Raw genomic sequence first — 27,529 nt, forward strand, 5'->3', positions numbered from 1 at the left:
GACAAGGATCAGTAACTGTACTGAGGAGATGGAATGGTATCTAAAAAAGAGAAAATATAGGGGCTTTGGTCTTTTGTATGGATTCCATGCTATATAAACGTCACTGTGAGGCATTGGGAAATTGTAAGACCAGTAACGGGGTTTGATTTAAAAAAAAATTGTCAGCATAATGCTTTGTCTGGAGGCCCACTACTTAGAGGGACATACTAGTTTTTTCCTGGCTTAGTCAACCAGCATTAAATGACATGCCTACGGGAAGTGTATGACAGGGGCTGCTGTGCTGGGGCACTCAAGCAATTTCTGATATTTCTTTGTGCTTCTAAAATTGAATTTTTCTACCATTCTTTTAGTTGGTATAGCATGAACAGAAATAATCCCTTTCAGCTAATGGTACTGAATGGGGGCAGAAGCAATGAAATTTTCAGAGCACACGAACATCTTTTAACTGACCAATGGAGATTGATAGGTTACAGATTCTTAAACTCTCTCAAGGGGCGGACCATATTTTTAAGAGAAATTGTCCAACTGACTCACCTCCTGTTTCCTTGTAGAAGTAATATTGGGGGAAAATGTGTAATTTTTGCTATCAGTTGGAAATGAGGTGGTAAAGCCAGCACCATGTGATGCCAGCTCAGACTCTTTGATACTTGTTTTGGCATTTTTGGTTAATAAACAAAACCCTCTGAAATAGGTGCTCTTTTGATCAAAAGGCCTGCTTGGATTGCTTTTATCCAGGCAGAAGGGAAGTCAAGGCAGGGCTCAGCTGTGCTGCCATATCAGACGTGCACTAGGACGGCCTGCACGACAACAGATTTTACAAACACACTAAAATGAACATCCTCTGAGGAAACATTATGTAAGCTATTGCACATCAATAAATGGGAAAGCAAAAGCAATTCATGTTAGTGGTTTCCTAGGTATAGTTTTTCAATATTGTCCCTATTAGTCATTCTGTTTATATTTATAGTTGTTAATACCAATATTCAAGATGTCTTGTAATAAGAGAAAAACTTATTGAAGATAGCACCACAAAAAAATGGGTTACAGTTCTATTGAAAATTCAGTAAAAAAAAAAACCTGAGCTATGTACTTCCATAAATCAAGCAGAGATTAACTGCTTAGTTTCCACAAATAGTTATGCAACTTCAACTTTCTCCTGCATTATTTTCTGGCACCATGCTCAGTGGGGGCGGAAAATCCACCTTTAAGTGATTCAGAATTTCTAGTAATCTAGAAGAGTGTAAAAGTGAATGCCTTCTGCTCTTTACCATGACCTTTAGAACCAAAAGATCACTATCTAAGTATAAATGTATATATTGATCTGCAAATGATAATTGGAAGGTTTGGCATTATAGCTAATCCAAAGTACCTCTGATAGTAGGAACTTCAGCAACTCTCTGGCTTCAGTAAATCCTTTCTTCATAAGTTGCCTATATGAAAGTATCCACTAAGCTAAAGATGTATCCTAGAAATGTGTCCTAAAAAGACTACAATCCAGGATGGGAGCTCCCACAAAACAGGCTAAAAGTTAAGTTACTACTCAACAGTGTAACTTAAAGCAGGCAAAATGGCAGCTCTGGAACCTGCATGGCTCTCTGAAGTTCTGGAAATGACAAAAGGCAAGCATAACCACCCTCAATGACCTGCTAGAAGAAAAGTGCTCATTGCTTGTCATATCTGAAAGAGCTCCAATATAGGGATGAAAAAGGTATATTGACTTTGTCATTGACAGACCATGACCCAGCTGATATTTATATGCCCCTTCCTTGTTCTCTACATCAATTTAATAGCTCTGCAAGCAGAGAACCAATGCTCAAGGTGCATTTTCTGCTTTGAGGATAAAATGCCCTAATAGGAATATTTTCAAATTAAACCAAACCTTAAGAATCTTCAGCTTTAGAAAGCTTTTCCTAGAGTTAAGGTCATTATAGCACCTTTTGAAACATTTTGTACAGAGGGGAAGGGCTCCTCAAAGTTTCTGCTGTTGTCCTTTCCTACCAAGGCCTCAATTCAGAAAAGCAACCTTATACAGCACTTAGGCACCTATGGATGTTTTAAGTTAAGCATAAAGTTCTTTCCTGAATTGAGGTATGTCTACACTGAAGCAGGGAGGCAGACAGACTCATGCTAGTGCAGCTTGAGCCAATGCACTAAAAATAGCAGTGTGAACACTGCACAACTGGCTTTGGCTAGCCACCAGAGTCCAAGCCTACCTGACCCTCTGGGTCCAAGCTCAGGTGGCTAGCCCAAGCTGCTGCTAGTGCCACAACATCCACACTGCTATTTTTAGCACACTAGCCTGAGCTGAGCAAACATGAGTCTGTCTAACTGCAGTGGGCATCCCACCTCCAAACAGCAGTGCAGACATAAACATCATTTCCGTGCTAGGTATGTGGCTCCAAAGTGCTGTGATTATCAGAACTGAAAAGGTGAAAGATTGGTAGAAGCAACAATGACATAGGATTGACCTTCAGCTGCCTTTTGAGATATGACTCCAACAGGGATATACTGAGATAGGCAAACTCCCTAACTCTGAAACTCAGAAAAGCAAGTTAGCACAGCGAGTGTTGGCACAAACCCCTTCAAATCAAAAATAGGAATGAAGACAGAAGGGCCCCCCTCTCAATAACTATGAGGCTTAAGATGTAGAAGAGAGACACACATTCTGCTTGCAAATCACTGAACTGGTCTCCAGGAAAAAGTAGCACCTAAATATTTATGTAATGGAGGGCAAAGACAAACCAAGGTGCCGAATATGTGCTGGAATGCTGTCGGCCAGTGCTCCTTGCTCTGAAAGTAGTGGGATGCACATTGATCACTAGCTAGTATGGGTCTCAGGTCTTCTCATGCTATCCTCCTCCCTCATTGAGCAGTAGATTTTGTTCTGCACTACCAATCCAGAGCCATCCAGTCCCACCCAATCCCCAATCAGTGTTATCCTAAGTCCTTCAAATCAGAGTAATGGCTTTGATTTTATAAAAATAGGCAGATTTCAGATGATGCACTCATCATTTATTGATAACTGATTAATGAGAGAAAGAGAAATGCTTAAAATTCAATCACAAACTAAATGGAACCTTCAAAGTTAGGTCTCCATTCTCCCCCGCCCCCCCAAAAGAGAGTATTTCTTAAATTCCATAAGGTTAACCCTGGAGTGTCTACTTAAAAGAAATGGTATACTACTTTTTGATTCAATAGTTATCAATTTTAAAACCTACTTCTGTCATAGGCTTTGGCACTATTTGTTCAATGGACAAAATACACCTAAATAATGTAAAAATATTTATTCAACCTAATCCAATGTGGTTATAATTAATACTAAAAAGATTTTACAATACAGCAACAAAAGTAGTAACTCTCTGCCACTAAGTTTAAATCATTTTATACTCCTTTTATAATCATCTGATTTACAACAGGTTCAAAGAAGACAGCTTTCCTACGGAACAAAATGTCAAAACAAATATTTTGCACGATTAAATTCTGCATGAGACTTTAAAAACCAGTTATAAAGTGGTTGGAAATCTATACAGTGAAGACCACTGAAAAGTCTTCTCCTTGTACTGAGGAATTCTGCAAGAAATATGTATTACATTGGTTGAAAACTTATATTACAGAAAATCAGAGGCTGCTGCTGTGTACATAAATATATAAAAAAGTCAGACCAATCTTTGAGACCAACATAATCAGCAGATTTACAAGATTATAGTAATTTATCAATAATTTTAGCAAGAATCTCAAATCAGCTATGCATGTATAATTTTCAACAACTGTAGTTTCTGAATACTTGTTGGCCATGTATATACTTTTTATACATTTCTAAAATATTACATTCTCAATATTTAAGGTAACACACAAAAAAAGGTACCACATTTTTAAGTGTCACTAACATACGTTATTGCAATTAGACATGAAGTCCACTCTATAGTTGCTTCATTTGTGGTGAAAAGCAACATTTACTTACCAATACTTCACTATGAGGAATGCTTACCCTTCTCCATGCATTTGACATACTATCATGAATAATAAAAAAAAAAAAGGAAACAACTTTAAGAATCAGAACTTTAAAAAAAAAAATCATTCAACTGTTATGCACAGAGAACTGCAATTACTGTAAATCCAGGCTAAGTCTTGCATTAATATGAAATGGCCACATTGTTTGTCAAACAGGACTCAGAATTAACACTAACATTGTAATTAGTAATTGCTAATTTCAATTGAAAAATGTGGAGTTATGAACAAGTAAAATTACTGATTAAGTGCTAGTGTCTCCCTTTTTGACATGACACTAAAAACTGCATTTTTACAATAGGCTTTTACTATTGCAATCAAATATCTTAATTGATTAGAGAATTAAGTTTTATCCTTTAGTCTGTGTACTGACTGACGAGAATCAAATTACCTTCTCATTGTCCAATGCTCGCTAGTCTCTACTATAATTTATTTGAGTAGTTAATTGCATAATCACAAAGGAACTCTCAAAATACAATCTACTATTACTAAACAGCTGTTCTAATTACAAAAATAAGTGATTGAAATTCACTTCCCCAAATAATTTCTCTAGAGGTGGATCTAATAATAATAGTTACAAGACAGCAAAGGAGCCATGACAGCAATACTAGACACTGCAGACAATACAATTAGATAGTAGCAAAATTAGCTGGAAGCCATGTACTAGCTCATACTCTAGGTGGTCAAAGTTGGCTTATGTGAACCCTTTAGAAAAGGATCAGTCTTCTGCTGGTCTATCCAATGTTGTGTGTACATTTTAGGCCTCTTATTTTACATCTATTGCAGAGCTTCAGCTGCGAACAAGGGAATCCTTATTGGCTAAAATCCAAGAAAAATTTCTCCTTGGCAATAACCTACTCAAACAAAATTTCTTAAAAAAAAAATCCCTCTGTGGTATCCTTAGTGTTGAATTGGATGGTCTGTGTATGCAAATATTGTGCAGATACTTTATTAAGTGTACAAAAATGGATTTGGATACAGTCTGTGCATTGATGAGCAACTGCACAATTTCATTTTTTTTTTTAATTCAGCATATGTGATAGATTCAGATGCCTGCCTCTCATAAAGGAAATATACAAAAATGAGAACAAATCACATTCTTAGGTTCAGTGATTACTGAGCGGATTTACCCTGCCACAAGAAAGTGCTTTATTATATTTGAAGAAAAAATAGGAGCAGCCACTTATCACAATTCTCCACTACTGTGCAATAACGATGGAATCTATACATCAAGAGAATCTGGTAGATGAGATTGTATGACAGCTGGAGATCACAGCCTTATGCTCCTTCTTGCTCAGGGTAATTTAAAATTTTGCGGTGAGCTTGACGTAAATATTGCTGCTGTTTGAAGTAAACTTTAAAAGCTCCTTTTATAGCAACAAAAGCAATTCCACCCTGAAATAAAGAGAAATTTTTAAGACTTACAGAACAAGTTCAGTATCACATCTTATCATAGTTTTCTTCTTAGTTGTAAAAAAGGTCAAAAAATAATCAAGAAATATTTCCTTTGAAGTTAAGCTAATTAGAACAATTATGAATGAATACATGAGGCAAATTTTCTGTCACAATAGAATACTACAAATGTTCATGTTACATAAAGATTACATGCTGGGTTTATAAATAATTTTGGAAACTTTTATTCACTTATGAGTTTTGACAAAAAATAAAAACCCATCATATTAAATAACGAGACATTTTCCCAGAATATATAATAAACACACTAATTAACAGTCCCACTAAAAACTAATCAGAACTTGAAAAATCCACTTTTTAGGTTTCAGAGTAACAGCCGTGTTAGTCTGTATTCGCAAAAAGAAAAGGAGTACTTGTGGCACCTTAGAGACTAACCAATTTATTTGAGCATGAGCTTTTGTGAGCTACAGCTCACTTCATGGGATGCATACCGTGGAAACTGCAGCAGACTTTATATATACACAGAGAATATGAAACAATACCTCCTCCCACCCCACTGTCCTGCTGGTAATAGCTTATCTAAAGTGATCATCAGGTGGGCCATTTCCAGCACAAATCCAGGTTTTCTCACCCTGCACCCCCCCACACAAATTCACTCTCCTGCTGGTGCTAGCCCATCCAAAGTGACAACTCTTTACATAATCAAGTCGGGCTATTTCCTGCACAAATCCAGGTTCTCTCACATCCCCCCCACCCCCGTACACACACAAACTCACTCTCCTGCTGGTAATAGCTCATCCAAACTGACCACTCTCCAAGTTTAAATCCAAGTTAAACCAGAACATCTGGGGGGGGGGGGGGGGAAACTAGAGGAAACAGGCTACCTTGCATAATGACTTAGCCACTCCCAGTCCCTATTTAAGCCTAAATTAATAGTATCCAATTTGCAAATGAATTCCAATTCAGCAGTTTCTCGCTGGAGTCTGGATTTGAAGTGTTTTTGTTTTAAGATAGCGACCTTCATGTCTGTGATTGCGTGACCAGAGAGATTGAAGTGTTCTCCGACTGGTTTATGAATGTTATAATTCTTGACATCTGATTTGTCCATTTATTCTTTTACGTAGAGACTGTCCAGTTTGACCAATGTACATGGCAGAGGGGCATTGCTGGCACATGATGGCATATATCACATTGGTGGATGTGCAGGTGAACGAGCCTCTGATAGTGTGGCTGATGTTATTAGGCCCTGTGATGGTGTCCCCTGAATAGATATGTGGGCACAATTGGCAACGGGCTTTGTTGCAAGGATAAGTTCCTGGGTTAGTGGTTCTGTTGTGTGGTATGTGGTTGTTGGTGAGTATTTGCTTCAGGTTGCGGGGCTGTCTGTAGGCAAGGACTGGCCTGTCTCCCAAGACTTGTGAGAGTGTTGGGTCATCCTTTAGGACAGGTTGTAGATCCTTAATAATGCGTTGGAGGGGTTTTAGTTGGGGGCTGAAGGTGACCGCTAGTGGCGTTCTGTTATTTTCTTTGTTAGGCCTGTCCTGTAGTAGGTAACTTCTGGGAACTCTTCTGGCTCTATCAATCTGTTTCTTTACTTCTGCAGGTGGGTATTGTAGTTGTAAGAAAGCTTGACAGAGATCTTGTAGGTGTTTGACTCTGTCTGAGGGGTTGGAGCAAATGCGGTTGTATCGCAGAGCTTGGCTGTATACGATGGATCGTGTATCGTGTGGTGTGGTCAGGGTGAAAGCTGGAGGCATGCAGGTAGGAATAGCGGTCAGTAGGTTTCCGGTATAGGGTGGTGTTTGTGACCATTGTTTATTAGCACTGTAGTGTCCAGGAAGTGGATCTCTTGTGTGGACTGGACCAGGCTGAGGTTGGTGGTGGGATGGAAATTGTTGAAATCATGGTGGAATTCCTCAAGGGCTTCTTTTCCATGGGTCCAGATGATGAAGATGTCATCAATATAGCGCAAGTAGAGTAGGGGCTTTAGGGGACGAGAGCTGAGGAAGCGTTGTTCTAAATCAGCCATAAAAATGTTGGCATACTGTGGGGCCATGCGGGTACCCATAGCAGTGCCGCTGATCTGAAGGTATACATTGTCCCCAAATGTGAATAGTTATGGGTAAGGACAAAGTCACAAAGTTCAGCCACCAGGTTAGCCGTGACATTATCGGGGATAGTATTCTTGACGGCTTGTAGTCCATCTTTGTGTGGAATAACATCAGCCACACTATCAGAGGCTTGTTCACCTGCACATCCACCAATGTGATATATGCCATCATGTGCCAGCAATGCCCCTCTGCCATGTACATTGGTCAAACTGGACAGTCTCTACGTAAAAGAATAAATGGACACAAATCAGATGTCAAGAATTATAACATTCATAAACCAGTCGGAGAACACTTCAATCTCTCTGGTCACGCAATCACAGACATGAAGGTCGCTATCTTAAAACAAAAACACTTCAAATCCAGACTCCAGCGAGAAACTGCTGAATTGGAATTCATTTGCAAATTGGATACTATTAATTTAGGCTTAAATAGGGACTGGGAGTGGCTAAGTCATTATGCAAGGTAGCCGGTTTCCTCTTGTTTTTTCCTACCCCCCACCCTCCAGATGTTCTGGTTTAACTTGGATTTAAACTTGGAGAGTGGTCAGTTTGGATGAGCTATTACCAGCAGGAGAGTGAGTTTGTGTGTGTACGGGGGTGGGGGGGATGTGAGAAAACTTGGATTTATGCAGGAAATAGCCCAACTTGATTATGTAAAGAGTTGTCACTTTGGATGGGCTAGCACCAGCAGGAGAGTGAATTTGTGTGGGGGGGGTGGAGGGTGAGAAAACCTGGATTTGTGCTGGAAATGGCCCACCTGATGATCACTTTAGATAAGCTATTACCAGCAGGACAGTGGGGTGGGAGGAGGTATTGTTTCATATTCTCTGTGTATATATAAAGTCTGCTGCAGTTTCCACGGTATGCATCCGATGAAGTGAGCTGTAGCTCACGAAAGCTCATGCTCAAATAAATTGGTTAGTCTCTAAGGTGCCACAAGTACCACTTTTTAGGGGCATTTAGGGAACTTCCTCTGGCAAATACAGAAGGGATCAAAAACCATCAATTTCTGTAAAACTTAAGTTTTCATTAAAGATATGGCTTTAGTCCTCATGCTTGTAAAAACCCTTCCAACACATGAACAGATCTCAAGTGATCTTCTTTTAGGTCTTTTCCACACAGGGGGTTTAGTCCACACTAACTTGAGTTATTCTGGTGTGAAAATGCCTGTATACATAAGATGCAATTCGTTAGAGCGCACTAACTTTGCATTTAATGCAAGCCTTGGAGTCCTCTTTCAAACCATACTGAGTTCACTGTGAATTGAGTTAGGGCCATGCACTGCTTTGACAGTCCTCAAACTGCTCTCCCCCACTCTTTTGCAGATGTCTTTTGTGGAGATAGGTTTCAGCATGATAGTCATGTTAGTCTGTATCAGAAAAACAACGAGGAGTACTTCTAGCACTTAGAGACTAACAAATTTATTTGGGCATAAGCTTTTGTGGGCTAAAACCCACTTCATCAGATGCATGGAATGGAAAAAAACAGACAGGTATATATCTCTTTATCTGAGTGCTCTCCACTGCTCTAGGGTCAAATTGACTGGATGCCCACTCCAACCTTTTAAAAACTGGCATGGGGCCAGGACCAAGGCCAAGGCTGAGGCGGGGAGCAGAGCTACATCTGGCTGCGGGCCCAGCTGCTGCCTCCACCCTCTGGCCATGGCTTCGTCCCAGGCCCCACTCCGGACTCCAGACCCGTCCCCAGCTCCAGCCCCCACCCCCTTAACTCCTGTCCGCGTTCCCCCCCGCAGCCGTAGCCTCACTCCCGGCCCTGGCTCTGGGGGAGAGGGGCGGGGACAAGAGTAAGGGGGGCATGACCCTCAAAAGTTTGGAGATCAAGGCTTTAAAGATCAGTTTCATTGTTGTTTTAATTAAAGCTTTATTTATGGGTGTTATGTAACAAGCTGTTTAATAATACAGTCCATTAAAAATTCATTAATAGAGAGTCCACAATGCATGGTACATACCAAAAAAGTAAATTTTGCATGTCCTAAGATACAATAAGGAGTTCCACAACGTGCCACTTCTACCACCCATCAAAGAGCCTGCAATTCTCACACTCCATTCTGCTCACTCCTGCCTAGGATAACAGCTAGATGTACAGCTGCACTTTGTCAGGCCTGAGACTCAAAGTAAGAGCAGTATGCAACCCTGATAATACTGCCTCGCCGTTTCCATATTCTAGAGCAGGGGTGGCCAACCTGAACCTGAGAAGGAGCCAGAATTTACCAATGAGCATTGCCAAAGAGCCACAGTAATACATCAGCAGCCCCCCGTCAGCTCCTCCCCTAACCCCTAGTGTCTCCCACCTGCCAGCAACACCGCCGATCAGCACCTAACTCTCCATCCCTGAGCCTCCTGCCCGCCGCGATCAGCAGTTTTGTCATGTGCAGGAGGCTCGGGGTGGGGGAGGAGGAGCAAGGGTGTGGCAGACTCAGAGGAAGGAGTGGCGTGGGGCTGGGGCATAGCCAGGGGTTGAGCATGTGAGTGCCCTGTAGCACATTGGAAAGTTGGCGCCTGTAGCTCCAGCTCCGGAGTTGGCGCCTATGCAAGGAGCCGCATATTAACCTCTGAAGAGCCGCACGTAGCTCCAGAGCCACAGGTTGGCCACCTCTGTTCTAAATGCTGCCTGTTCAAAAAGTTGGAGCAAGTCTCTGCACCTCAGCCTCCCACCAGCCATTAATGCTTTTTCCCTTACTCTCAGAAATATTGTGCAAAATACAACATGCAGCTATCTTCTTGGGCAAGGTTTTTCTTACAACTTCCAACCTAGCCCATAAACTGCACCATCTTCCTTTCAGATGCATGCTCCACTTTCATTCTGCAACTTGAGGGGATAGTTAAACAGTTCTGTCCTTCTGTCCCAGAAGTCAGTGAATGCCTTCATTAACCAGGGAAGCGGATAAGCCAGGTCTCCCAGGATAATGTCTACAGTGGGGGAAAATGTCCTCCTTTATTCCTTAAGGTAAACAAAGCTGAGTTCTGAAAGATCCTAGCATCGTGGACCTTTCCAGACTATCCTGCATTTATTACTGTAAACCTGATATGGTGGTCAACCAGCCCTTGGTGCACCATGGAGCAATACCCTTTCAGTTTATAAACGCTGAGAGGCCTGGTGGAGGGAGTAAACGATAGGCACATGGATCCCATGAACTGCCCCAATACAGTTTGGGAACCCCATGTGTGAAAAGCCATCAATCTCCCGAGCATTACCACCAACCTTTATAACCTGGTGCAACAGTACCTTATGCATGGTACCACATACTTGCATGACAACAGCCCCAACAGTCAATCTCCCTACATCAAAATTGGGTTGACTATGAACAGGTGAGGGGAGGGCTCCTGTCTCATACTGAGAATGAGGGGCGATCAACAGGTTATCTCAAGTGCTTATATATGAATGCACCAAGCCTTGGAAACAAGCAGGGAGAACTGGAGGTCCTGGTGATGTCAAGGAATTATGACGTGATTGGAATAACAGAGACTTGGTGGGATAACTCACATGACTGGAGTACTGTCATGGATGGTTATAAACTGTTCAGGAAGGACAGGCAGGGCAGAAAAGGTGGGGGAGTAGCACTGTATGTAAGGGAGCAGTATGACTGCTCAGAGCTCCGGTACGAAACTGCAGAAAAACCTGAGTGTCTCTGGATTAAGTTTAGAAGTGTGAGCAACCAAAGTGATGTAGTGGTGGGAGTCTGCTATAGACCACCAGACCAGTGGGATGAGGTAGATGAGGCTTTCTTCCGGCAGCTCGCAGAAGCTACTAGATCGCACGTCCTGGTTCTCATGGGTGACTTTAATTTTCCTGATATCTGCTGGGAGAGCAATACAGCGGTGCATAGACAATCCAGGAAGTTTTTGGAAAGCGTAGGGGACAATTTCCTGGTGCAAGTGCTAGAGGAGCCAACTAGGGGGGGAGCTTTTCTTGACCTGCTGCTAACAAACCGGGAAGAATTAGTGGGGGAAGCAAAAGTGGATGGGAATCTGGGAGGCAGTGACCATGAGTTGGTTGAGTTCAGGATCCTGACACAGGGAAGAAAGGTAAGCAGCAGGATACGGACCCTGGACTTCAGGAAAGCAGACTTCGACTCCCTCAGGGAACGGATGGGTAGGATCCCCCGGGGGACTAACATGAAGGGGAAAGGAGTCCAGGAGAGCTGGCTGTATTTCAAGGAATCCCTGTTGAGGTTACAGAGACAAACCATTCCGATGAGTCGAAAGAATAGTAAATATGGCAGGCGACCAGCTTGGCTTAACGGTGAAATCCTAGCGGATCTTAAACATAAAAAAGAAGCTTACAAGAAGTGGAAGGTTGGACATATGACCAGGGAAGAGTATAAAAATATTGCTCGGGCATGTAGGAATGAAATCAGGAGGGCCAAATCGCACCTGGAGCTGCAGCTAGCAAGAGATGTCAAGAGTAACAAGAAGGGTTTCTTCAGGTATGTTGGCAACAAGAAGAAAGCCAAGGAAAGTGTGGGCCCCTTAATGAATGAGGGAGGCAACCTAGTGACAGAGGATGTGGAAAAAGCTAATGTACTCAATGCTTTTTTTGCCTCTGTCTTCACTAACAAGGTCAGCTCCCAGACTGCTGCGCTGGGCATCACAACATGGGGAATAGATGGCCAGCCCTCTGTGGAGAAAGAGGTGGTTAGGGACTATTTAGAAAAGCTGGACGTGCACAAGTCCATGGGGCGGACGAGTTGCATCCGACAGTGCTAAAGGAATTGGCGGCTGTGATTGCAGAGCCATTGGCCATTATCTTTGAAAACTCGTGGCGAACGGGGGAAGTCCCAGATGACTGGAAAAAGGCTAATGTAGTGCCAATCTTTAAAAAAGGGAAGAAGGAGGATCCTGGGAACTACAGGCCAGTCAGCCTCACCTCAGTCCCCGGAAAAATCATGGAGCAGGTCCTCAAAGAATCAATCCTGAAGCACTTACACGAGAGGAAAGTGATCAGGAACAGTCAGCATGGATTCACCAAGGGAAGGTCATGCCTGACTAATCTAATCACCTTCTATGATGAGATTACTGGTTCTGTGGATGAAGGGAAAGCAGTGGATGTATTTTTCCTGACTTTAGCAAAGCTTTTGACACTGTCTCCCACAGTATTCTTGTCAGTAAGTTAAAGAAGTATGGGCTGGATGAATGCACTATAAGGTGGGTAGAAAGTTGGCTAGATTGTCGGGCTCAACAGGTAGTGATCAATGGCTCCATGTCTAGTTAGCAGCCGGTGTCAAGTGGAGTGCCCCAGGGGTCGGTCCTGGGGCCGGTTTTGTTCAATATCTTCATAAATGATCTGGAGGATGGTGTGGATTGCACTCTCAGCAAATTTGCGGATGATACTAAACTGGGAGGAGTGGTAGATACGCTGGAGGGCAGGGATAGGATACAGAGGGACCTAGACAAATTGGAGGATTGGGCCAAAAGAAATCTGATGAGGTTCAATAAGGATAAGTGCAGGGTCCTGCACTTAGGACGGAAGAATCCAATGCACAGCTACAGACTAGGGACCGAATGGCTAGGCAGCAGTTCTGCGGAAAAGGACCTAGGGGTGACAGTGGACGAGAAGCTGGATATGAGTCAGCAGTGTGCCCTTGTTGCCAAGAAGGCCAATGGCATTTTGGGATGTATAAGTAGGGGCGTAGCGAGCAGATCGAGGGACGTGATCGTTCCCCTCTATTTGACATTGCTGAGGCCTCATCTGGAGTACTGTGTCCAGTTTTGGGCCCCACACTACACGAAGGATGTGGATAAATTGGAGAGAGTCCAGCGAAGGGCAACAAAAATGATTAGGGGTCTGGAACACATGACTTATGAGGAGAGGCTGAGGGAACTGGGATTGTTTAGTCTGCAGAAGAGAAGAATGAGGGGAGATTTGATAGCTGCTTTCAACTACCTGAGAGGTGGTTCCAGAGAGGATGGTTCTAGACTATTCTAGGTGGTAGAAGAGGACAAAACGAGGAGTAATGGTCTCAAGTTGCAGTGGGGGAGGTTTACGTTGGATATTAGGAAAAACTTTTTCACTAAGAGGGTGGTGAAACACTGGAATGCGTTACCTAGGGAGGTGGTAGAATCTCCTTCCTTAGAAGTTTTTAAGGTCAGGCTTGACAAAGCCCTGGCTGGGATGATTTAATTGGGGATTGGTCCTGCTTTGAGCAGGGGGTTGGACTAGATGACCTCCTGAGGTCCCTTCCAACCCTGATATTCTATGATTCTATGATTAAGCAACCTTTAGAGGTGACCAACTTACAGATGGCAATGGCAACCAGCTTCTCCATGGGTACAGGGCACTGTATGTTGTGTGATAGACCCAGGCCAGTTGGGTACAGCAGAGTAGTAGAAGGCAGATATACTGGCCATTGGATAAGCAGTTTTCTGTTCCCTGACTGACCAGAGCAGGGGCTGCTCCAGGCTAGGGTGGACACATGACTTCAATTTGCCTGCAAAGAGTCAGTTGAACCCGTTAGGCTAATGAGAACACCTGTCTCCAATTAAGGCCCCATTGGCTTAAAAGGGCTCACTCCAATCAGGCCGAGGAGAGGAAGTGCGGCTGAAGGGCTGGGTAATGAAGACACCCTCAAGCCACTGGAAAGGGAGCCCAAAGGTAAGGGTGAAGAACACGTTAAGAGAGAGAAGCGGGGGAGCTGTGGGGAAGTGGCCCAAGGAAATGTAGCAACTCTGGCAGGGAAAGGTTGGCTGCCAATAGCTGCTGCCATTAGGGTCCCTGGGCTGGAACCCAGAGTAGAGGGCGGACCCAGGTTCCCCCCAACCAGCCACTACAGAAACACCTCCTGGGAGGGGAAGACAGGTCCCTGTCAAGACAGGAGGCTAAACTGTTCTGGAATAAGCCTGTAGGGACAACAGAGACAGAGTTCTCTCACCAACCTCCTTGCTGGCTTATGATGAAAAGGGCTCAGTAAATTGTACCCAGAGAGAGAAGGGCTATGTGGAGGATCACAATAAGCCTCTGAGGCTGACAAACAGCCTGGAAGCGCGGGACTCACGGGGACAAGGCTGGAGCTCTGCCACAGTTGGTACAGTGTTGCTGCAGCTCTGGGGCTAGTTCAGCACAGATTTAAAAAAAAAAAAATCTTCAGTGTCCTGAAATTCTCTCCCTATTCCTGGTCATCCCAGATCTGCAGAACAATCCTGTCCCAGCGATTGATGCTGGGTTCCCAAGCCCAGCAATGGCGCTGCACTATGTAAAGCTGCTCCAGGAACAGCTCATGTAGTAGTAGTTCAGTGTCCTCCTCTTCTTCCTCTGCTATTGCTGAAGCTACAGTTGTCCCATCATCTGCTTAGTGGTGTGGTAGGTGAAGTCCAAAACTGAAGCCACTTGGCTTCAAGAGCTCAAAATAAAGCCTAAGCAGCTTACGTGTGTTTGTGGTTGTCAGCATAGTGGCACAGAGCATTGCTAGGTCCATGATGGCCAACAGCAATTTGAAAATGGCACTAGCCCCCGACAAAGAGACAAAGAAAAGGATGGAGAGAGTGAAATCATGGGACTGGTTTTTTAATCTGACCTCAAGCCACAGAATTTTACTGGCTTCCACCTGACTTCTGCTATGCATCCCACAACGTGAGGTGAGACAAATCCCAGAATGAACACTGCTCAACAGCAAAGACACAGGACCACGGCATACCCTCCCATGCCACGCACTTCCTACATAGCAGTTAACTGCCATGGGTGCACAATGATGCAAATTGAAAGAGGGCACAGCCATGTGTACATAATTAGTACGGCTTATATATAGTATACCAAATAGCGCATGTCAACTCAGTGTGAGCTAAACCCCCCATGAAGACAAAATCTTAGTCTGTTCTAGTGGCTCTGCTGCTGTTGGTCATAGCTTTCCCAAACCAAAGTAGGAGCACAAAAATTGACAAGGCTTTGAAGTGACTTTACTGTTGGTATTGAGAAGGATAGTGGCTGGTGTGGCAGAGAAACCAGTGAAACAGACAAGCATATCAGTCTCATTAACAGCTGCTTTTGGGGAGGTCATGAGCAGAAGCAGCAGGCACTTGAGTTATTCATAAAGGAGGATCCCTCAGCTCCCTGCTCTCCCTCCTGCAGCAGCAGGCAGCAAGCTTTGGGTGGGGGAAGAGATTATTCTCTCTCTTGTTCGGACACCAAAGCAGTAAGGGAGTCCAATTTATACACTTACTATTCAGAAACAAAGAGGCACATTCCTGTGACCAGACCCTACACACTGGGCCTTTCACCAGGGCTTTTCCCCTGGAAGTCACTGGTGGGTCCCCTCCCCATCACCCTCTGTCTACTTTATTTAGATCTTTGACTTGTAGGTTTTTTTTGTTTGTCTGTTTTTAAGTCCTGTCTAGGATTCCGGGTCCAGATTAATTTACCATTTTAGATTAAATTACATTGGTGATTCCAGCCCACTGTCTAGACCAGGGGTTCTCAAACTTCATTGCACCATGATCCCCTTCTGTCAACAAAAACTACTACATGACCCCAGGAGGGGGGGGGGGGGACCTGAAGCCTGAGCCCCGCTGTCCCGGGTGCAGGGACATGGGGGGACAAAGCCTGAGCCCCACCACCCAGCGCAGGAGGGCCCAAAGCCCCACTGCTCCATGAGGGGGGGAGGAAGCCAAAGCCGAAGCCCAAGGACTTCAACCCCAGGTGGGAGGCCTGTAACCTGAGCCCCGCCACCCAGGGCTGAAGCCCTTCAGCTTCGGTTCCAGCCCACGGCAGTGGAGCTCAGGCTTCAACTACAGCCCTAGCAAGTCGAACACCAGCTCTGGCGACCCCATAAAACGGGGTCGCAACCCACTTTCGAGTCCCAACCCACAGTTTGAGAACTGCTGCTCTAGACAAGGCATCTTGAAAATACTCATCCTATGAAAAAGCACATCAGTCAACTACCATGCTAAATTCTACTTCCATGTACGTTCCTTTTACCTTCTGCTCACACAGAATATTTACTACAACTCCATATACCATTATTATTGCCATTTCTGAAAAACATTCTTCTTAAATCATCTTACCAGGATTGTCCTTTGTAAATTAGAATTAACACTGCTGAACATCAGCTTGCCAACTATGGTGGCAATGGTTGGAAAGACAAGAGCTCCACACAGAATACGAGTAGCAGAGACGTGATCTGCTAGTGGGTTGGCCTCAGCTGGAATACGAGGAACAGGACATCCAATTCCTAGAGAAAAATCATATTGCCAACTAACAAACTAAAGAAGACTTAAAACTTTGTTTTCATTATGAATCTAGCCTTTCAAATCTAATTAGTTTTCTACAATCTAACAATTTTATTATAAAGCATCCCTCTCTCCAGTAAGTATTCTATTTCTATTAAATGAGGAAATTATTGTTAAGCATCAACTTTTAGCTTCTCACACTAAAATTTCAATTATAGTTCTTTTATTTTAATATTTTCACTACAATGGAGCATAGAGGCCTCAGAGTTCGGGGCCCTATTGGGCTAGGCACTGTACAATCACACAGTAAGAGACAGTCCCTGCCTTTAAGATCATATAATCAAAATAAACTAGACAAAGGGTCAGAGGGAAAGGAGCATTATTATCCCCATTACAGATAGGGAAACTGCCCTCGACACCCCACCTCGCCTGGGCAGAGCACAGACTTCATATTTCATTTAGATTTAATTGCATTACCTGGAAATATACTATTCAGAATTTGCAGTTTGTTAGAATATTTGCGCCACAGTCTGAGCACATAGTCTTCCCAGCGAATCATCTTGCCCAGTATCAGCATGACTGGGATGGTAGGAAGTCCAATCAAAAGAAATAAAGGATCAGCTCTCTCCATGACATCAAGACCTTCTTTATGACCTACAACCTGTGAAATGTTCAAAAAGTTTTAGTGTCAGATGGTTATTGTGCAGTGGACATACTTTAAGCGTCTAGTTCTGAAAGATTTTACTGGTTTGTATTGAACTATCTAGGCATCTAAATTTTAAAATAATCCTATTAAAAATTTTACCTGAAGCTTAAATCTCTCATGTGGTGCCCTTCACTGCTTATCATATTTGCAGTTGGTGAGTTACCAGTTCTTGCCTGACTCATCTTGCATTAGTGAGTCATTACATAATTAATTCCTTCTTACCCAGAAAGGGGCAGATGTGCTTCTCCATATACTTACTCCTAGTGATGTTTATATAGAAATAACAAAGTCTCTGAGATATTTTAAAGCTACCTTATAGTACAATAGCATGTTTTCTAAAATCCCCAGAAGGTCACATAACTTTGGAAAGATTAATTTTAATTCTGAGATTTAAAATTGCTCAGCCGCTATGATTTAAGAATACAAATCAATAGCTGAATCTTCTGATTAATGGCCTGAGATACTATTTAGAAGTAGAGCATGAGAGAGGGCACACTAGTGATGTGTATTCCTTCTCTATGCATCATAAAAAAAAAAAAAATCTATTTTCCCACTATGACAACACCAGTTGCACATGCAGCTTCTCATGTAAATGAGCATTTTTTAAAACTAAGGTTAACATCTGATACCATGCAACAAAAACAGCAATTATACTTCTAATTCTGTATGCTACATACTAATCTAAAATAAAAGATTTACCTTTATTTGGACTTGGTAATTTTATTACTGACTGTTTAAAATAATTTCTTAGTGCAACAGTAAAATCTGATTTTTTTGCAGTGTCAAAACTACAATTAAGGTCACACTTAAGCCTCATGGTAAAAAGTGACTAGTAGTATATTTTTAGCAACATGTCACAAGCCAACTGTCCCTATTTAAGAGTATTTAATGTCATGCATTTTATCTGGTGTGGGTCAAGACCAGCCAAGCCAACTGTCAGACTAAGTGCTCTCGTCTTGTTTCAACAAGAAAAAGACTTGAAATGCTCTATTCATTCAAAAGGCTCAAATCTCTACTCAGATTTAAATACTTGTTAAGATACAGGCACATGTTCAAAAACACACAATTTTGTAGACAGTCTTGAGAGTAGACTTTTGATAGGTTGAGAACTGAGAGACATTAAATTTTGAAAATTGTACCTGTCCTCTAGGTCTTGTGCGGCAAAACTGACCAAGGCTGCTACCATCACTGATGCACCTCTAGAAAGAATGAACTTTTGCATGACCTTCAAATGATAGTCCAAGCAGAGCGCAAAAGCGAGAAATGTAACGAGCACTGGTTGTCTTAGACACCAACTGTCCTAGTATGTTTGTATCAAAACAAATAAGCAGCATAGGCTTTATTTGGTAGAACACAGAGAACAGACTGTTTAAGATCACTTAAAAAAACAAAAACAGAAATAGAGCTTCAGTAGAATGGGTGTGATGGCAGGTAGGAAAATATTGTGACAATAACTAGCTGCAGTGTGGCTCTCAACAGCACTTCTAGAAGTTTTTTTTTCAGTTAAGTATGAAAGTCTACTTTATTCTTCCAAAATTTTTGAAGGGTGCATCAGTCACCACAGCCTGTAATACTGATATTAGCTGAAGTTACTGCGGCCCAAAAAATTCTAAATGAGTAAATTAATTCTTAGAGCATCAAAGACATGCATGAAGAATTTGTCTTCAGCTTTGTGACCAACCTCCTCCCAACTGAGAGTTAACTAGAAGACTCTTATCCTGCTCCTCAACTTCCTCTCCCACCCCCAGGATCCAAGCCTCTTATTCTCTCTCTTCTGGTTCACTATGTCCCTTCCCCATGGGGCTACAATAGTTTCAGAAGTGCCTACCTGCTTTATTTCTTACTGGCCCAGCAATCCAGTGAAGTAGCACTATTTGCTCCATATCGATTCCAACCCAGCTGTAGTTGAATATCTGCAACTCAGGGCTTGTCTACACTACCTGCCCGGATCGGCGGGCAACGATCAATACAGCAGGGGTTGATTTATCACGTCTAGTATAGATGCGATAAATTGACCGCTGAGCGCTCTCCTGTCGACTCCAGTACTCCACCGGAACGAGGAGCGCAAGCGGAGTTGACAGGAGAGTGTCAGCTGTTGACTTACCTCAGTAAATAGATCTAAGTATGTTGACTTCAGCTACGCTATTCACGTAGCTGAAGTTGTGTATCTTAGATCGAGCTTGCATGGTAGTGTAGACAAGCCCTAACTTAGGCCTGGTCTACACTACAAACTTGGATCAGTACAGCTATGTCTCTCAAGGATGCAAAAAATCCACATCTCTGAGACACATAGCTATACAGACCTAACTCCTGGTGTAGACAGCACTAGGTCCACAGAAGAATTCTGTCGACCTAACTACTGCCTTTTGAGGAGGTGGAGTACCTACACTGACAAGAGAAGCCCTCCCGTTGACATAGGTTGTGTCTACACTGAAGCGCTGCAGCATTTTACGTGTAGACTTACTCTTAGTGCCTCTCTCCTCTGGCCCTCAGACAGAGGGAGAGGGATCTGACACTTAACAGGAGAGAGGTTACACTATCCATAACTAAGTGGCGCCTAGGAAGAGGAAAAGGGAGTGAGTGTGAATTCACTCTTCATACAATTCTAGACTGCCTCACCTTATAGCAAACAAAAACCTCACTGCTCCCCCAGCATAGTGCCCCCAACCTGCCATTCTCCCAATCAAGGACCACAATATATCTTAAGAAATTAGCCAGTTCAGATTAAACACCTGGGATTTAGCCAATGTTTTAAGGATTAGACTCATACGTCATTCAGATTTAGGACTACCACTATGCTGTAGCTGTTTCTGCTGGGTTTATGCAGCCCCTTTACACTGGCAGAGCTATCATCAAAGGGATCCAAAATTAGGGCCCGAATCTGCCATTTATTGTATGCAAATAATACCTTCCATCCTGAAAGGGCCTTACAAGCATACACAGGAATGACAACAAAATTGTTCCACCTCCTGAGGTGGAGCACAGTAAAGATTTTAAAAGTACACAGCAACTCTACAAAAAACAGTTCAGGCCAGGAAGAAATTATAATAGTTAATGTGGCTAGTTAAATATTTAAGACTCACTTAGACTCTCTAGCTTGCCAACTTCATTTTAAAATTATATGTTTATGCTGTGCAATATATTCGGTAGCAGCTACCATAAATAAATTTCTGAATCCTCTCTTAGTAAATAAAGATTGAAGTAAATCAAAACAAATGATCTAGCTCAATCACAAATTGTGGGCTTGATGTAGGAGTTACTGGGTAAAATTATTTGGATTGTATTAAGTCATCAGACGAGGTGATCATAATGGACTTTCTGGCTGTAAATTCCGTGGAAGAGCTCATTTTGGTCTTGTCTAACGCAGATCATTTTTAGAAAAACTTTCCACCAAGTCAGTTTGAATTGGGGTAGATCATGTGGGAAAACTCGCATAGGCAAGATTAGCAGCCTCCAGCATTTTTGCTATGGTTAAAGTGCAGGTTTGCAGGAATGACAGTTAGAAAAGAAACAGCTTTTCATTTTAACTGAGTACGCTTGATGTGGAGTCACTGGGAGAAAGTAAACATGGAACCCCTCAATATGCTAGGAGTTTTTTGTTGTTGTTTTACATGAAGTGCAATTCTGCTCTGGAAAGTGGATTTAAGTTCCCTTTGTACAACAAAGGCAATGGTAAAGCAGGATTTTCCACCTTGTCTTACCACCAGGCCTCAACCGTAAAGAGGCAGGATTCCATAAGTAAATATGAAGTTTTGTTTTCATGTCTATTCAATCAATAGCCCCTTTATAGACTTCCAATTATTACTAATTTTGTAGGTGACACTTTTTCTCTAGGAAATAGACTGAGGTCAAGGACAACTTATTTCACAATGGGAAAACAGCCATCAGCAATAACAGCTTTCAGTCACTATTAACCATGCACTGGATTTGAGCAGGCAACTGGAAAGGCTCGATATTCTGTTACCAACCCTATAAACCATCCAATGCTTCAGTTTTTCAGTGCTCTGATTTTTTTTAAAAAATTACTTTGGACCCAAACTCAACAATGAAAAATAAAAGATTCACATTGTAAGTTCCATCACCATTAGAAAAGTTTGAACAAAACCAGCATGGCCAAGTCTGGACATAAATAGAATACATGGCCAGACCATCTTAAGGACCTAGCCAGAGACTGAGGTCGTCTCTGGCTAGGTCCTTAAGATGGTCTGGCCATGTATTCTATTTATGTCCAGAATGTGCTGAATCTGCAAGGAGACCGCATCCCTGTGGTCTTGTCATGATGATGAATATGATGGAAATGGTCAAAAAGTTCTCTTCATGCAAGTTAAAATAGGAGATAGTTGGAATCCCTGTTGTACACATCAGTATCAGGCTACTGTTTTAGAATCTTCTACCAACGGTGCTTTTATAGTCCTTTCATATGTCAAGAAATCATTGCCTCTGAACTAAAGAATAGATGACACTAGTTACTCTGTGTCACACTCAGCTGGATGTATGTTTCTAAAGTTTCTAAAGTTTCAGCTCTAAACTACCACCAGTTTTAAAATACAAAAGGAAAAAACTCAGCTAAGAGAATTTTAAGAAAATTATTTCAAAAGTAGTAACACATAAGAAAAAAAAGTGAATTTGAACCTGCATCACTGTCACAGCTCCGTAGGTGACAGCTGTCCAGTAGATAGAGCCCACCATTATTCCTGCTGCAGCAAATGGACATGCCTTTGAGATCAGCCGATCTGCAAGGTCCAAGACATAAACAACTGGACCTACAACAGAAAGGAGAAGGATGTTTCAAAAAGGATATTGTAATAAAAAAGCAACAATTGTATATTATTGAGTAAACTGATTAATTTAGCAGACTTTAGAGTCACAATCGGAGTTTAAGGTCAGGGTGTCAGATGTCAGTTTAAGGTCAGATGTCACCAGAACATCTAGTCTGACCCCCTCTATATCACAGGCCCCCAAATGCCACCCCCACCACAAGTCAAACAACCAGAATTAGACCAAAGCATTACAGCCCTCAGGAGACTATTGTGCGCCACACAGAGAACAGGAGGGACTGAGGTGCACCAATCCCCGAGGCCCCTGAAATGAACTGATTTAGTGAGATATACCCAGATGATCCTAGCACGTGACCCCTGCCCCATGCCACAGAAGGCTAAAAAGCCCTAGGTCCCTGTCAATTTGACGTGGGGGGAAATTTCTTCCCAACCCTGAATACGGTGATCAGTTAGACCCTGAGCATGTGAAAAAGTCAGACTCAAAACACATCAGGTATTCTTTAAAAAGGAGGAAATTTCAGTCAAGGGGGCAATAGCTCTAATAGTATTAACAGAAACTCTGGTTACAATAATGTGTACACAGACCACATACAACTTTACCTGATACTTCATCTGATAATCAGACGTAACATGTTTTATGTGATTCCAATAAAGTGTCTTCTGTATGTGCACAAGCAACAATTTTTAATGACCTAGCCCTCCCATTGTACAGCTACATCTGCCATTTCTGGGAGCTTGGGATTTTTTTTTTTTTTTAAATGTACTTAGCATTTCAGAGGAAGAAAACTACCGTAGATACAATTTAAATAGTGTTTCAAACTCTGATCTCAGACTGCTTCTATTTCAATTTGAGAGGACCGTTCAAAAGACATTGTCAATTTGAAGTCTCCTTACTAATGGAAAATGGCATACTTGTTAGAAATGACTCCAAGATTGGAGAAACACCTTTTTCCCCCCTGCACTTTATTTTGTGCCTCTGATAGCACTGTGTGAATAAGCAGTTTCACCATTTTGTTAATGGTCAACTCTATTTCCAGACTGATGCACCACATGACGATATTGTTCCCCAGCACTGTTCAATGTGTGGGGGTGCTCATGTGCACTTTCTTCCCCCTGCAAGAGTTTGTATACCAGGAAGAGCCACAACAAAGCTGAAACAAACCTAAGAATATGTCCATATTACCATAAAAGGCCTGCGGGGTGGCATGGGTCAGCAGACTTGGGCTCATGGGGCTCAGGTTACAGGGCTACAAAATTGCAGAGTTGACATTCAGTCTCAGGCTGGAGTCACGAGGGGGAGGGTGCCAGAGCCCGGACACTATACCAAGCCTGAACAGCTACACTGCAATTCTAAAGGCTTGCAATCCAAGCCCGAGTCAGCTGATCTGGGGCAGTCATGGCTGTGCCATAGGTCTTATCACAACGTAGACATACCCAAAGAGGCCATAGACAGGTATGTGCACAGACAGAAAGGAGAAGAGTTTCTGAGAATATCTGGTGTTGCTTTCAGACTCACCATGTTTGGAATGAACTAGGACTAGATTTACATTTTACATATTTTAAAAAGCATGTAAAAGGACTTTCCCAAATAAGTCACTCTGCTTTTAACACACTAAATAAAGATTATGTATGCTGTAATTACTCTTCAAATACTACTGAACGTAGTCAATTTGCCTTTGGTGTAATATTTTTAACAGTAGTATCTGCATGAGGTTTGAAGACTAATTCTGTTCTTAAAAATTCTATTGAAATACACTGGGAGCACTAATATATCAATGTATATTGTAAAATCTTCTAGAAATTTCTAGATGAAGAATGCCAATAATCAAGTCTTTGAAATCTGGTTTTACTATGCAGCAGATCATACCAAGATGAAATTTTCCTAATTGCTCAATAGGTATAAGTGAAAATTCCATAAAATTATCCTTTCAACTCTATAGTATCTTTGAGACTTCTTAAAATAAAATCTGCACAACAAGCAGATTAATGACATACCAATACAAAACACAGTAATACACAAAGACGGAAGCAATGGCTCAGAGAAGTGTTAAATTGGTGATCAGCCACAACACCCCCCACTCTTACAGTATGCTATAGTGGGACTCCTATGGCCCTCCCGATCCTTTTGTTCTTCTTACAACTAAAGTGATGTTGGTCTAAACTGGAGAGCTCCAAATAAAAGGAAAGTGGGGGTGGGAAGTAGCACCATATAAAAAATGGTTACCTACCCTTCGTAACTGTTGCTCTTCGAGATGTGTTGGTCATTCCATTCTAGACGTGTGCGCGCACACATGCACAGTCAGATTTTTGCCTTAGCGGTATCTGTAGGGTCGGCTGTGGCGCCCCCTTGAGTGCAGCACCCATGCACTGGTATATAGATGCCGCTGACCCTACGTCCTCTCAGTTCCTTCTTACCAGCAACTCCAACAGAGGGATAGGAGAGTGGGTAATGGAATGAACATGAGCAACAGATCTCAAAGAAAACACTTACAAAAGGTAGGTAAGTGTTTTTTCTTCTCTGAGTGCTTGCTCACGTCGATTCTATTCTAGGTGACTCACAAGCATCATCAGTGGAGGTGGGCTCAGAGTTCACAGTTTAGCGGCTTGCAGTACTGTTCTACCAAACCCAGAATCGTCCCAGGCCTGCTAGGTAAGTGCATAATGGGGCACGAACGTGTGGACGGACGACCAGATGGCCACCCTACAGATGTCCTGGATAGGCACTTGAGCTAGGAAAGCTGTGGAAAAGGCTTGCACTCTGGTTGAGTGGGTGGTGACAATTGCTGGAGGTGACACCTGTGCCTGATCATAGCAGCAGTGAATGCAGGCAGTGATCCAAGAAGAAATTCTTTGAGTGGACACTGCATGACCTTTAATCCTGTTGGCCACCGCGACAAACAATTGTGTTGACTTGTGGAATGGCTTGGTCCTTTCAATGTAGAAGGAAAGTGCCCTTCTGACATCTAGGGAATGCAACCTACACTCCTCCGACTTATATGGCTTTGGAAAAAAAACAAAAACACAACAGGTAAGTAAATGTCCTGGCCCATATGAAACTGTGAGACCTCCCTGGGCAGGAAAGCTGGGTAAGGCCGCAGCTGGATCTTGTCTTTGTAAGAGACCGTATAGGGTGATTCCGAGATAAGCACCTTAATCTCAGAAACCCAGCAGGCAGATGTTATTGCAACCAAAGAACACGACCTTCCGGGAAAGGCGAAGGAGAGACCAGGAAGCCAGAGGCTTGAAGGGGAGCCCAGTAAGCCACGACAGCACACGATTCAGATCCCACGGAGGGACGGGTTTCCTGATGTATGGGTAGAGGTGCTCGAGGCCCCTGAGGAACCTGGCAGTCATGTCCTGGGGAAAAACCAACCTACCTTCGAGCAGCTGATGGAAGGCCAAGATAGTGGCCAAGTGGACCTTGATAGATGAAAGGGACAGGCCTTGGAGCTTGAGATGCAGAAGGTAGTCCAGGATTAACTGCAGAGAGGTCCACTCAGGCTGAATGCCTTTTATCCGAGGCATTATTCTGCCACCAGGTGAATGACGACAGTATGTGGTCTGGGACCCTCACCACCCAGTCCATGCTGTGTCTGTTGAGGGCACAGACCGATGCCAGCCACGCCTGCACGGGCCTGAGGTGGAGCTGCACATGTCGGACCACCTAACTGCAGGCGGTGGTGAGAGGGTGGGCTTACATGCACAAGATGAGGTCCACCATGGCTTAGAACCAAGCCTCGGGGAGGAAGGCTTTGGCCTGAGCCAAGTTGAGGGCTGCTCCAATGAATTCTATGCATTGCATTGGACTTAAGGTAGACTTTTTCTCGTTTATTAACAGACCCAGTTCACAACAGGTGGAACAAACCAGATTGAAATGCTGATGCACCTGATCCAGGGACTGACCCTTTATTAGCCAGTTGTTGAGATACGGATAAATCTGAACACTCCAGTGCCTCAGATAAGTGGCCACTGGCGCTATACCCTTCGTGAACACTCTCAGGGCTGACAAAAGACCGAATGACAATGCCATGAATTGGAAATGCTGCTGGCCCGGCGTATAACGAAGGAAGCACCTGGGCCCCGAGAAAATGAAAATGTAGAAATACGTGTCCTTTAAGTCGAGGGCGGTGTACCAGTCTCCCAGATCCAGGGACGAAATGATGGAGGCCAGGGAGACCATGCAAAACTTTGACTTGTTAAGACGACACAGGTTCAAGATGGGTCTGAAGCCCCCTTTTGCTTTCAGGATCAGGAAGTAGTGGGAGGGACCTCCGCCACCCAGGTGCAGAAGATTCTTGACCTCTTGGAAGAGAAGTTGCTCATGAGAAGGATCCCTGAAGAGGGATGGGAGGGAGGGTCAGCCATGAACTCCAGGGTGTAACCTAAGCATTCTGACTAACCGTAATGGGTGGTAAGAAGGAAGTGAGAGAGCGTAGGGTCTGCGGTCCCTATATACCAGCACATGGGCGCGACAGTTAAGGGGGCACCACAGCTGACCCTACAGATACCACTAAGGCAAACATCTCCAATGACTGTGCATGTGGGCGTGCACACACCTAGAATGGAATCTACATGAGCAAGCACTCCAAGAAGAAATTCTGGATCTTTAACATATAGTTTTAGATCTAATGTGCTGCGTGGGACACCAGGCCTTGACTATGGATTCCCATACTGTGATACTTTAGAATTGAAAGGATGTCCTTATTCAACATGGTGCACAGACACTCTACTATATCTTAATGAAACAAATAAACACCTAGAAAGAACAGCAGATAGTTAAACAGAAAATAAAGTTAATTTTACAGTTACAATCAAACAAACAAGAAACAGGATTACCTGCATACAACCACAACATTGCTAACAAAAAGATAAGGATATCACAACTTTTCTTTTAAACAAGACTCTGCTCCCCTCGGACTCATCCATGGCATAAGGAGAACCTGCTGCTTCTGGTCTTCAGTTTAATTCTAATAGTTACTGCTACGGATTTTTTTTAAAAAAAACAAACCTTTTTTTCAGTCAGTGTAAAGAAGCTAACAGACATCAGCTTTGCTAATTCCTGATGAATCTGTCAGAGTACAGTAAGATTTCACTAGGAATTGTGTCTTTGGAACAAACATTAGTCCATGAACTCAAAGACACATAGAACTGAAAGTATGTAATGACAGTAACTCCTTGCTTAATGCTGTAGTTATGTTTCTGAAAAATGCTACTTTAAGCTAAACGATGTTAAGCGAATCCAATTTCTCCTTAAGCATTAATGTAAATGGGGGGGCTAGGTCCCATAGAAATTTTTTTTGCCAGACAAAAAGAGACATTATAAAAATACACAGTA

The 27,529-nt window shown here is 42.9% G+C and overlaps 1 protein-coding gene across 1 annotated transcript in view; it reads right to left on the minus strand.

Moving 5' to 3' along the window:
• Positions 1-2,990: 2,990 nt before the first annotated feature.
• MARCHF5 (membrane associated ring-CH-type finger 5) overlaps positions 2,991-27,529 on the minus strand; it is a 77,956-nt gene continuing 53,417 nt past the window's right edge. The window contains exons 3-6 of the mRNA XM_048856004.2: positions 22,049-22,179; positions 17,188-17,371; positions 16,546-16,712; positions 2,991-5,403 (exon numbers count right to left, since the gene is read on the minus strand). Of these exons, the coding sequence (XP_048711961.1) occupies positions 5,287-5,403; positions 16,546-16,712; positions 17,188-17,371; positions 22,049-22,179 (599 nt within the window). The 3' untranslated portion in view covers positions 2,991-5,286. The remainder of the gene's footprint in view (positions 5,404-16,545; positions 16,713-17,187; positions 17,372-22,048; positions 22,180-27,529) is intronic.

This window comes from Caretta caretta, chromosome 7 (assembly GCF_965140235.1).
Source record: "Caretta caretta isolate rCarCar2 chromosome 7, rCarCar1.hap1, whole genome shotgun sequence".
In the NCBI taxonomy this organism is placed as follows: Eukaryota; Metazoa; Chordata; order Testudines; family Cheloniidae; genus Caretta; species Caretta caretta.